Source organism: Pan troglodytes, chromosome 11 (genome assembly GCF_028858775.2).
Source record: "Pan troglodytes isolate AG18354 chromosome 11, NHGRI_mPanTro3-v2.0_pri, whole genome shotgun sequence".
NCBI lineage: Eukaryota > Metazoa > Chordata > Mammalia > Primates > Hominidae > Pan > Pan troglodytes.
In genome coordinates, this window is record NC_072409.2 from 37,015,110 (window position 1) to 37,028,229 (window position 13,120).

Genomic DNA, 13,120 nt, shown 5'->3' on the forward strand with positions numbered 1-13,120 from the left:
CTCGGAAAGAGCGCCGCGGTCTAGACGCCGCCAGCAACAGCTACTGGACTACATTTCCCAGCGTGCAAAGGGCGAGGGAGCCTTACAGGAAAAAGAAAGCTCTTGCCACTGGGATTGTATCCGATTGGCTGGTCTGGGCGCGTCACTGCTGGCTGAACGCTGCGCTCAGGCCCGTGGATCTCATCGAAGATGGCGGCGCGATCTGTGTCGGGCATTACCAGAAGAGTCTTCATGTGGACAGTCTCAGGGACACCACGTAGGGAATTTTGGTCTCGATTCAGGTAAAGCTTTGTGGTGGACGGTGGGTCATGTTCAAGGAAAGTTAAGGAGGATTAGGGACGAATTCAAAAGAGAGTGTTACGCCATCGTGGTCCCGCGCCTGATCAGAGCAAGGACAAGGAGGTCCGGTTAGGGTCCCGAGTTGAGAAGCACTCATTGAGTGGTGGGACCCAGTCTCTTCCACTCTCGGCCTTAGTTTTCTCATCTTATAACGGAAATACCACCCCCTTTCCTTTTCACTTCACTCATTCATTTATTTATTAAGCAAGCAGGATTAACCTCGTGTGCGAGACACCGAGTGTGTTGTCTGCAAACACATGAAAGCGCTTGGTAAACTAAACTCATTTGCCGGCTGTGTTTCTTCACAAGCAAGGTTCAGTAATGAAGTACTGCCTCCTCATTTTGTTTGTTCATTCATTCAGTCATTCAACAGATTTCTTAGGGCCAGCATTACTCTAAGCGCCTAGGATACAGCAGGAAAAACAAAATCCATTCTCATCCTCGAGGTACTCCAACATATGAGGAAACAGGCCCACAGGAGGGAAGTGATTTTCCCAAAGTCACAAAGCAAGTTAATTGCAAAGCTGGATCTAGAACATATGTCTCCTAACTCCCCATCTACTCTTTTTCTGCTGCACGGCTGCACCATGTGTAATTGTTTGAAGGTAAATCTAATTTGACTTAGATAGTGTTTAGGAAATCAAAACGTATGGTAGGAACCCTAGGGAGCAATGTATGCTCTCTTAGGTTTCAAACAAAAACCACTACAATTAGGAAAGATCTTTTTCATCAGTTCAGATATTAGCTTTCCCTCTTCTTTGGTCAATATTTGTTATTACCTCTCAAATCTTTTCCAAGTTTGTTTTATTCATTCACTCAACAAATATTTTTTAGGCTGTTTACTATATGCCAGGCTATATCTTAGGTGTTGTAAGAATACAGTGGTTACTAAAACAGACCAAATTTTTGTTCTCGTAGGGCGTATGTTCTAATGGAGGAAGAAATGAACAAATGTGTAATGTAATTTCAGAAAGTGGTAAATTATGAAGAAAACTAGAGGAAATAATAGATTACTGAGAATGATGATTATATTTTCTTTACTATTTTAAAATTTTTATATATTTAAGATATACAACTTGATGTTGATTATTAGTCAAGCTAATTATCATATTCATCTCTTCACATACTTTCTGTTTTGTTTTGTTTTAGAGAAAGGAGTTCTCACTATGTTGCACAGGCTGGTCTTGAATTCCTGGGCTCAAGTAATTTTCCCGCCTTGGCCTCCCAAATTGCTGGGATTCCAGGGGTGAGCCACCACACCTGGCCAGTTAGAATTTTTGTGTGTGTGGTGAAAACACTTAAGATTTACTCTCAGAAGATTTCAAGTACACAGTACAGTATTATTAATGATCGTCACCATGGTGTACATTAGATCTCTGGAACTTATTCATTCTACATAATTTAAATTTTACCTTTGTCCAACGTCTGTTCATTTCCGCCACCCCTGGTAGCCACCATCCTACTCTCTGTTTCTATGAATTTGACTTTTTTTTTGTTTGTGTTGGAGATGGAGTCTCACTCTGTCTCCAGGCTGGAGTGCAGTGGCGCTATCTCGTCTCACTGCAACCTCCGCCTCCCAGGTTTAAGCGATTCTCCTGCCTCAGCCTCCCGAGTAGCTGGGACTACAGGTGCCCGCCACCACACCTGGCTAATTTTTGTATTTTTAGTAGAGACAGGGTTTCTCCATGTTGGCCAGAATGGTCTCGATCTCTTGACCTCATGATCCACCTACCTCAGCCTCCCAAAGTGCTGGGATTACAGGCGTGAGCCACTAAACCTGGCCTAATTTGACTTTTTAGATACTACATATAAGTGAGATCATGTGGTATTACTCTGTCTGGCTTATTTCTCTTAGCATAATATTTTCCAGGTTCATCCATGTGTTACAAATATCCTTTTTTAAGGCTGAATAAAATGCCATTTTATGTGTGTGTATATATGCAAGCACATAATATATACATATATTCATACATAGGTACACATATACATATAGACACACTTATGGCATTTTATTCAGCCTTAAATATTGTGTGTGTATGTGTGTGTATACATGTATACATTTACATGTATACACACATGCTGCAATGAAGATGAGAGTGCAGATGTCTCTTTGAGATACCGCTTTCATTTCCTTTGGATATATACCAATTAGTAAGATTGCTAGATCTTAGGATAGTTAGGATAGTTCTGTTTACAACTTTTGAGGAAGCTTAATGCTGTTTTTTATAATGGCTATGCCAATATTCATTCCCACCAGCAGCATATAAGGATGCTGTTTTTTCCATGTCCCCACCACACTTGTCTTTTTGGTAATGACCATCCTAATGGGTATGAGGTGATGTTTATTTGTAATTTTTTTTTAATGTTTATGGATGCATAATAGTTGTAGATATTTATGGGGTACATGTGATATTTTGATGCAAGCATACAATGTGTAATAGCCAAATCTGAATAGTTGACGTATCCATCACGTTATTTATCTCTTTTTTGGGGGGAACATTCTAAATCTTTACTTCTAGCTATTTTGAAATGTAAATAAATTACTACTAACTGTAGTCACCCAATTGTGAAATCAAACACTAGAACTTACTCTTTTTAGCTGTAGTCCTCTTCTCTAACTGTATTACTCCTTTTAACTGTATTTCTAACCAATTTGTCTTCATACCTTACCTCCTCACTACCCTTCCCAGCCTCTGGTAACCATCAATTTATTACTACCTCCATGAGGTCATTTTTTTTTTGGTTCACACATAGGAGCGAGAACATGCGATATCTGTCTTTCTGCACCTGGCTTATTTCACTAAAGGGTGTCCTCCAATTTCATCCATGTTACTGCAAATGACAGGATCTCATCCTTTTTTAATGGCTGAATAATATTCCATTGAGTATATGTACGGTTTTTTTAATATCCATTCATCCATTGGTAGAAACTTAGTTTGATTCCATATCTTGGCTATTGTGAATAGTGCTGTAATAAACGTGGAGTACAGATATCTCTGTTAGACTGATTAACTTTCTTTTGGACGTATACCCAGCAGTGGGATTGCCGGATCATATGGTAATTTTATTTTTAATTTCTTTGGAAAATTTCCATACTTTTCTCCATAGCAGTTGTACTAATTTACATTCCCACCAACAGTGTACTAGTATTCCGCTTTCTTTACATCCTTGCCAGCATTTGTTATTTTTTGTCTTTTAAATAATAGTCATTTTAACTCAGGTGAGATGATACCTCATTGTGTTATTGAGTTGCATTTCCCTGATGATTAGAGATCATTTTTTTAATATACCTGTTGGTCATTGTATATCTTCTTTGAGAAATATGTATTCAGATCTTTTGCTATTTTTAAATCAGGTTTTTTTTGTTGTTGTTACTGAGTTGTTTGGGTTCCTTGTATATTCTGGTTATTAATCCCTTGTTGGATAGTTTGCCAATTTTTCTCCTATTCTCTAGGTTGCCTGTTCACTTTGTTTATTGTTGCCTTTGCTATTCAGAAGCTTTTTAGTTTGATATAATCCCATTTGTCGATTTTTGTTCTTGTTGCCTGTGCTTTTGAGGTCTTAACTCAAAAGGTCATTGCACAGACCAAAGTCCTGAAGCATCTCCCCAATGTTTTCTTCTACACAGAAGCTTTTTAGTTTAGTGTAATCCCATTTGTCTATTTTTGTTCTTATTGCCTGTGCTTTTGAGGTCTTACTCAAGAGGTCGTTGCCCAGACCAATGTCCTGAAGCATCTCCCCAATGTTTTCTTCTAGTAGGGTTATAATTTTGTAACTGCCCAGCGGGTTCACTTTGCCTAGACAGAGCTGATGTATCAAGGCAGAGGAATTGCAATGGAGAAAGAGTAATTCACGCAGAGTCAGCTGTGAGGATACTGGAGTTTTATTATTAGTCAAATCTGTCTCCCCGAAAACTTGGGAATCGGAGGTTTTAAAGATAATTTGGCAGGTAGGGGCCCAGGAAATGGGGAGTGTTGATTGGTTGGGTTAGAAATGAAATCATAGGGGGTGTAAGTGAGTTCTTGCCAACTTACGATCCTGGGTGGGATCACAGAACTGATTGAGCCAGATTACCGGCTTTGGTGGTGTAAGCTAATCCATTGAGTGCAGGGTCTGCAAAATATCTCAAGCACTGACCTTGAATTTTACAATAGCAGTGTTATCCCAGGAGCAATTTGGGGAGGATCAGACTCTTGCAGCCGGAGTCTGAATGACCCCTAACCATAATTTCTAATCTTGTAGCTAATTTGTTAGTCCTACAAAAGCAAACTGGTTTCCAGGCAAGAAGGAGGTCTTTTCAGAAAAAGGCTATTATCAATTTTGTTTCAGAGTCAAACCGTAAACTCATTTCCTTCCCAAGGTTAGTTTGGCCTATGCCCAGGAATGAACAAGGACAGCTTAAAGGTTAGAAGCAAGGTGGGGTCAGTTAGGTGTGGTCTTTTTTTTTTTTTTTTTTTTTTTTTGCTTAGCATTACTTTGGCTATTCAAGGCATTTTGTGGTTTCATACGAATTTTAGGATTTTTTTTTCTATTTCTGTGAAGAATGTCATTGGTATTTTGATAAAGATTACATTGACAGTATATCGCTTTGGGTAGCATAAGCATTTCAACAACATCAATTCTCCCAATCCATGAACGTGGGATATCTCCATTTTTTGTGTGTCCCCTTCAATTTTTTTCATCAGTGTTTTACAGTTTTTATTGTAGAGACCTTTTACTTCTTTGTTGAAGTTTATTCCTAGATTTTTTGTGTGTGTGGCTATTGTTAATGGAATTGATTTCTTGATTTCTTTTTCAGATTGTTTACTATTGGCATATGGAAATGCTACTGATTTTGTATGTTGATTTTTGTATTTTGAAACTTTACTGAATTTATAATTTCTAAGAGTTTTTTGGTGGATATTTAGGTTTTTCTAAATACAAGATCATATATCAACAAGATATATAAGATCATATATCTTACATATCATATGTAAGATCATATATCTTACATATCATATGTAAGATCATATATCTTACATATCATATGTAAGATCATATATCTTACATATCATATGTAAGATCATATATCTTACATATCATATGTAAGATCATATATCTTACATATCATATGTAAGATCATATATCTTACATATCATATGTAAGATCATATATCTTACATATCATATGTAAGATCATATATCTTACATATCATATGTAAGATCATATATCTTACATATCATATGTAAGATCATATATCTTACATATCATATGTAAGATCATATATCTTACATATCATATGTAAGATCATATATCTTACATATCATATGTAAGATCATATATCTTACATATCATATGTAAGATCATATATCAAATAAGGACAATTTGACTTCCTTTCAATTTTGATGTACTTTATTTCTTTCTCTTGTCTAATTGCTGTGGCTAGGACTTCAAGTTCTGTGTTGAATACAAGTGATGAAAGTGAGCATCCTTGTCTTGTTCAAGATCTTAGAGGAAAGGCTTTGAGTTTTTTCGCATTCAATGATGCTAGCTTGTTTTGTGTCCTTGTTTGGTGGGTTTGTCATGCATGACCTTTATTATGTTGAGGTATGTTCCTTCAGTATCCAGTTTATTGGGAGTTTTTATCATGAAAGGATGTTGAAATGTATGAAATGCTTTTTCAGCATCTATTGAAATGATCACATGATTCTTGTTCTTGATTCTATCAATGTGATTATCGAATTTGTTGATTTGCAAATGTTGAACCATTCTTGCATTCTGGGATGAATCCCACTTGATCATGGTGAATGATCATTTTAATGTGTGGTTTAATTCTGCTTGCTAATGTTTTGTTGAGGGTTTTTGCATCTGTGCTCATCAGGAATATTGAACTGTAGTTTTCCTTTTTTATTTTGTGTTTGTCTGATTTTGGTATCAGGGTAATGCTGGTCTTGTAGAATGTGTTTTCCTTTTTTATTTTGTCTTTGTCTGGTTTTGGCCTCAGGGTAATGCTGGCCTTGTAGAGTGTGTTTGGAAGTATTCTCTCCTCTTCAGTGTTTTGGAATAGCTGTGGTAGAATTCGTATTGAGTGGCATTAGTTCTTCTTTAAATGCTTGGTAGAGTTCAGTAGTGAAGCCATCAGGTCTTAAGCTTTTCTTTGATGGGAGACTTTTATTACAGCCTCTTTCTCATTATTTCTGTTTGGGTTTTCTTTTTCTTTGTGATTCAATCCTGGTAAGTTGTCTGTGTCTAGGAATTAATCCATCTCTTCTAGGTTTTCCAATCTATTGACTTATAGTTGCTTGGAACAATCTCTAATTAGCCTTTAAATTTTTGTGGTATCAGTGTAATATCTCCTTTTTTGCCTCTGATTTTATGTATTTGTGTCTTCTCTGTTTTTTTTAGTCTAGCTAAAGGTTTGTTGATTTTAACTTTTCAATAAACCAACTTTTTAATTCATTGATCTTTTTATTGCTTTTTTAGTCTATTTTATTTATTTCTACACTGATCTTATTTCTTCTACTAATTTTGGGTTTGGTTTGTCTTTTTCTAATTTAAGGTGCATCTTTAGATTGTTTATATGAAGTTTTTCTTTTTTCATGTAGGTGTTTATTACTATAAGCTTCCCTCTTACTACTGCTTCTGCTGTATCGCATAGGTTTTGATGTGTTGTGTTTTCATTTTTATTGCTTCAAGACGTTTTAAAATTTCCTTCCTAATTTCATCATTGACTCATTGGTCATTTGGGAGCATGTTATTTTTTATGTAGTTGTATAGTTTCCAGAGTTCTTGTTATTGATTTCTAGTTATATTTCATTGTTGTTAGAAAAGTCCTTGATATGATTTTGAGTTTTATGAATTTGTTAAAACTTGTTTTGTGTTCTATGATACAATCTACCCTGGAGAATGTACCATGTACTCATGAGAAGAATATGTATTCTGCAGCAGTTGGGTGAAATGTTCTCTAAGTGTCAAGTCCATTTGGTGTAGAATGTAATTCCAGTCTTTCTTTGTTGATTTTGTCTGGATGATCTGTCTGTTATTGAGAGTGGGTGTTGAAATCCACAACTATTAATGTATTGTAGTCTATCTCTTCCTTTAGATCTATTAATATTTGTGTTATGTGTTTAGGTTCTCCAATATTGGTTGCATATATATTTATAATTGTTATATGCTTTTGCTGAATTGACCTCATTATGATTATGTAATGACCTTCTTTATCTCTTTTACAGTTTTTGACTTGAAATTTATTTTATCTGATATAAGTATAGCTACTCCTGTTCTTTTTGGTTTCTGTTTGCATAGAATATCTTTTTCCATCTCTTCACTTTCTGTGAAGTAGAATGTAAGTAAAATTAAAAGTCAGGTAGGATGTGATACACTCTGAGAGCAGTATAAACTGCTGAAGAGATCACATGAAATCACAATTATATTTGATTCTGGAAATTAGGTAAAGCATCTTGGAAGAGAACAATTTTATCCTAAGACTTACAGAATAAGCAAGATTTCCATAGGTGAAGATAAAAGACCGGCATTTTAAGATATGACTTGAGCCAACACATTGTGTCAGGAAAGTGGGAGTGTGCTTGGGACACAGGATATAGAGTATCACATGGAGTATATGTAGGTAATCAGTGAAAGGTAAGACCAGAAAGGTAGATTGGGGTGGGATCTTGGAGGATGGGGAATCCCAGACAATGATTTACCTTACTTCTTCACCCATTCTTAGGAATTCTAACAGTATGTAAAATATGTACTTAGTTTTTTTCTGTCTCTCCCATCTCAGTTCAACCATGAACGTTCTAAGGGCAGGGGCCTACCATATTCTTTCCTACTCTCAGTGGTCCCCAGCGGTAATCAGCATGCCATTGTTGATTTTGATTGGTATGCAAGATTTGGTCTGGTGTTTGTCAACTTCATTAATGGATTTGTGTGTTTGTTTTTGATCATTCCAGAAAAGAGAAAGAGCCAGTGGTTGTTGAGACAGTAGAAGAGAAAAAGGAACCTATCCTAGTGTGTCCACCTTTACGAAGCCGAGCATACACACCACCTGAAGATCTCCAGAGTCGTTTGGAATCTTACGTTAAAGAAGTTTTTGGTTCATCTCTTCCTAGTAATTGGCAAGACATCTCCCTGGAAGATAGTCGTCTAAAGTTCAATCTTTTGGCTCATTTAGCTGATGACTTGGGTCATGTAGTCCCTAACTCCAGACTCCACCAGATGTGCAGGGTTAGAGATGTTCTTGATTTCTATAATGTCTCTATTCAAGATAGATCTAAATTTGATGAACTCAGTGCCAGTAATTTGCCCCCCAATTTGAAAATCACTTGGAATTACTAAGCAATTTGGAAGAGAAACACATTGAAGTCACTGTTTTTCCCTGAGCAAGGGGGCTGCTCATTAGACCTTTTGATACTTTACCATGTGAAATACTACCAGAACTGTTCTCTAAACCCACTTTTTCTGTAGAGGAATGTATCATCTCTCTTTTTTCTCATATTACAAATGGACAAATAACGGACTTTCTATTTTCATATTTGCTGAAACCATTTTTTAAATGAAATTAGGTCATTATTTATGAAAAGTTTTGAGAGGGCACTGTCGTTAACTTGGGTTTAAGACAGGAGGACATTGCAAGTTCACACCCTTCATAAGCATAAAGTAGTTGCAAGAAAGTATTTTCATCCTGTTAGGATTCATATCTAAGATAGAGTTATGCATTGCACATACACAAATAAACTTTTATTAGATAGATACCTATAAAAGAAACATAAAAGTATGTTGTGTATTACTGACAGTTCTAGATTAATTTCTTTTAGAATTAAAGTAGATTTGTTAAAGTGTATTGTGTGTTGTAAATTTTTTAAGTGAAATTTTCTTGCGCTCTGCCTTGCCATTTCTTTCCAGTAAGTATAATTTTGAAAAAATTAGAATATGTGCCAAATATTGAGTGCTGTGACTCTTCCTCATAAGAGATGTGTCAGATTCTATGTCTAATTGCATATTCTCTTCAGAGGAGATGATGCTTATTTTAAACCTTTTTCTCTATAACTTTTAAAAAGTGGTGCTGAGTATTCACTAGAGTGGCAAGTCTTTGTGCATTAATGCACTTGATTTGTGGAAATTACTTAAATAGCAGGTTATCAGATGGTTCTGAATGACAAAGGTGTTAAATTCGGGATTTTTTTTTCAAGCTTTAGATATGGCTGGAGAGTAATGAGACAGAAGGAATGTCTTACATTGTTTTGACTGCTGACAATTCCTAAAGAAAAGTGATAGAAGGGTTTTTAACAAAATAAATTGCATTTATTCTCTTTCCCAGGGTTACTCCTTTGAAGAGGGCAAAATTCAGTTGGGAATATAAATTCTGGAATCTTCATGAAGAAAATTAGTTAACAGTATAGACATGCCCTACAAATATCATCCACAGGCACTTCATTCAAGAACTTCAGGTGTCAGAGTGCCTGGAGCTCTGGAGCTTAGACATTAGAGTTGATTCCTTGGGGATTGGTTCCAGGACACCTACTTGGATACCAAAGTCCACAGATGCCCAAGCTCCTTTTATAAAATGTTGTAGTATTTGCATATTATGTATGCACATCCTCCCATATACTTTAAATCATCTTTAGATTACTTATACTGAATAGAATGTAAATAGTATTTACAATTGTGAATACAATGTATTTAGTTATGTAAATATGTAAATTTTAAAGTTATGTAAATATGTAGCTATGTAAATAGCTATAAAATAATATTTACAATTGTGAATACTATGTAAATAGTTGTGAACGTAACTATTGTGAATACTATGTTATATGTTATAGTTGTGAATGTAAATAGTATTCACTATTGTGAATACAATGTAAATAGCTTTCACAATTGTGAATACAATGTAAATAGCTTTCACAATTGTGAATACAATGTAAGTAGCTATGTAAATAGTGAATACAATGTAAATAGCTATGTAAATAGTTGTTATGCTAATTAGGGAATAATGAGAAGGAAAAAAAGTATACATATTCAGTACAGATGCAGTCATCTTTTTTTCCCCTCGAACATTTTTGATCCACAATTGGTTGAATCCACAGATGGGGAACACAAAGTCTTGGTAAATTTAACCAACAAGGAGGGTAAACACATCCCAACAGGGAAGGTAAACTGCACATCCATCAGTACCTCCAGAGGGCATCACTGGTTTATAGTTCAATACAGTGACTATATCAGAATAATGGCCTTTAGTTTTCCTGAAAGATTAAATTAGGCTTGCTGTTGTTGAATGAGATAATCAAACATATGATGTAATTTTAAAGGGTTTACATACAGAAGGCCTGCTGTATGTCCTGCTTCTGCTGTGTAAAAGATTCAGCATGGAATCATTGGAATTTTATGTACAGGATTTCATTATCTCATTTTCTATACAATTTTTCCTTCTGATCCAGAGACACGGAAGAACAAAGGGCAAGATGGAAATAAGGGATGAGAAGGTCTATGTGGAAAAACAGTTACAACTGGAGTGGTAACTGCAAAAACCAAGCAGCTTCATGTGATTGTTAGGACAGAAGAAATTTCTCCTTTGTAGCCTAGAGCAATATTCTCAAAATTTAATGCGCATGTTAATCATTTGGGGATCTTTTATTCATTTTTCCATGTGGGGATCTTTTAAAAATGCAAATTCTGATTTGGTAAGTCTGGAGTAGGTCGTGAGCTGCTGCATGCTTCAGAAGCTGATTATGTTTTGAGAACATGGATCTAGATGCTGGTATTGAGGTGGGAGACAAGTACTGCCACCTGAAACAACAGTCTTGGTAAATTTAGCCGACGAGGGTAAACACATCCCAACAGGGAAGGTAAACTGTACGTCCATCAGTACCACTAGAGGGCATCACTGGTTTATAGTTCAATACAGTGAATATATCAGAATAATGGCCTTTAGTTTTCCTGAAAGATTAAATTAGGCTTGCTAACTTGTTTAATGAGATAAACATATGATGTAATTTTAAAGGGTTTACCTTTTTAAAAATTTAATGATTGCTACATAAAAAGAGTATCAGTTAACTAATTTTACTTAGATGGAACTTCTGTAAGCTTAGTAGGTATGCTTAAATAAAGCCTGCTAATAAAATAGAGATTCAGACTCAATAGAATGGTTTTACATATGTAATATATGTTTTAAACAGCATAAAATAAACTCCCTCCTTTCTTAACGTGTCATTTTTCTGATTACAAAAGTAGCACGTTCTTTTTAGAAAATTGGGAAGGAAAAAAGCAAAAACAAGAATGAAAAAACAAAACTATCTTGCCGCTCATAATTACTTAACATTTTGGTATATTTCCAAATGAAAACAATTATTTTCCTGTATTTTACAATTACTATGGCATCATGCTCCCCTTCACATTATAAGCATTTCCCCATATTTTTAAAGACAAGAATAACAAATTTGATTAATAGCATATTATTGTATAATTAGATGTCATGCAATTATTTAACCAATATTCAACTGGATATTTAAATTGTTCCCAGTGTTTTGCTTTGCTGTTCTTTTTAATCCTGCTTTTCTAGTTCTTAGAGAATTCGTCTGCCATAGATCTTTCTACTCAGAAGTAGAAGATACTGTACTGTAAATTTCTTGACCCTAAACCTAAGAATGAACAATTTGGTCCTATTTCTTTGATTCATAATCCCATTAGCATGTATTCTGTGAATCCTAAAACACAAAGTGACAAGGACTTTGAAATTTTCACTAGGTTGTTTCACAGTGCAAAAATCCTAAAGCTTTTACTTGAAAGGTTTCCAAATTTAAAAATAGTCTGTAACCTCTGATCCTATAGAATTCCAAAGTTAATCTTAGCTGTACAGTAACATACTGGAGCAATTATCAAAGTTTTGCTTTCCATCATGAAATACCAAATTCAAACTATGTAACACTGATGTAACAATAATCATATACTGTCCATATTCAAATTTCACCAATGTCCTAGTAATGACCCTTATAGCAATTTCACTTCCAATCCAGGATCCAATCCTGATTTATTGAGTTGGTCATTAATTATTATGTTTCTTGGTCTCATTTATTCTTCAGCAAATTTTTTCAAGTAATTGATTTCATGTAAGTTACCAAATTAGTTAGCATAAAATTGTTCATAATATTCCCTAATTAATGTCAGTTGGATCTATAATAATAGGCCCACTTTCATTTTGAGTTATTTGTTATTTGTGTCCTATCTTGTTTTTATTTAATCAATCTAGGTTGTAGCTTATCAATTTTTTAGCTTTGGCTTCATTTTATAATTTTAAAAATTGTATTATTCTTCCTTTATCATTCAGTTTGAAGTATTTCCTAATTTCCAGTGTGATTTCTTTTTGACTCATGACATTATAAATATGTTTGATTTTCAAATATTTGGGAGTTTTCTAGATGGCTTAATGTTATTAATTTCTAATTTCATTGAGATACATGATTTCAGTATTTTTACGTGTATCGAGATTTTATGGCCTAACTTATGGCCTATCTTGTTGAACATGCCGTGTACATTTGAAGTTGTTGAGGTGATTAGGGTAAGGTCATTATAGTGTTCAAATCTATGCCTTTACTGATTTTTTTCAAGTTTTCTACCAATTGTTAAAAGGGATTTAAACACCTTCACTCATGGTTATGGAATTGTTATTTTTCCTATTTCTCCTTTTAATTCTGTCAATTTTTGCCCCATAAATCTTAAAATCCATTATTTGGATTTATGATTTTTATGATCTTGTCATATAGATATATGATATATATATATTTTATAATCTTAGTCATTACTA

General features: G+C 34.8%; 1 protein-coding gene across 1 annotated transcript; it reads left to right on the plus strand.

Moving 5' to 3' along the window:
• Positions 1-9: 9 nt before the first annotated feature.
• On the plus strand, positions 10-9,161 carry MRPL50 (mitochondrial ribosomal protein L50). Its single transcript, XM_520157.8, has 2 exons — positions 10-281; positions 8,274-9,161. Exons 1-2 carry the CDS (start codon positions 190-192, stop codon positions 8,656-8,658), a joined length of 477 nt encoding a protein of 158 aa, XP_520157.2. The 5' UTR covers positions 10-189; the 3' UTR covers positions 8,659-9,161.
• Positions 9,162-13,120: the final 3,959 nt, after the last annotated feature.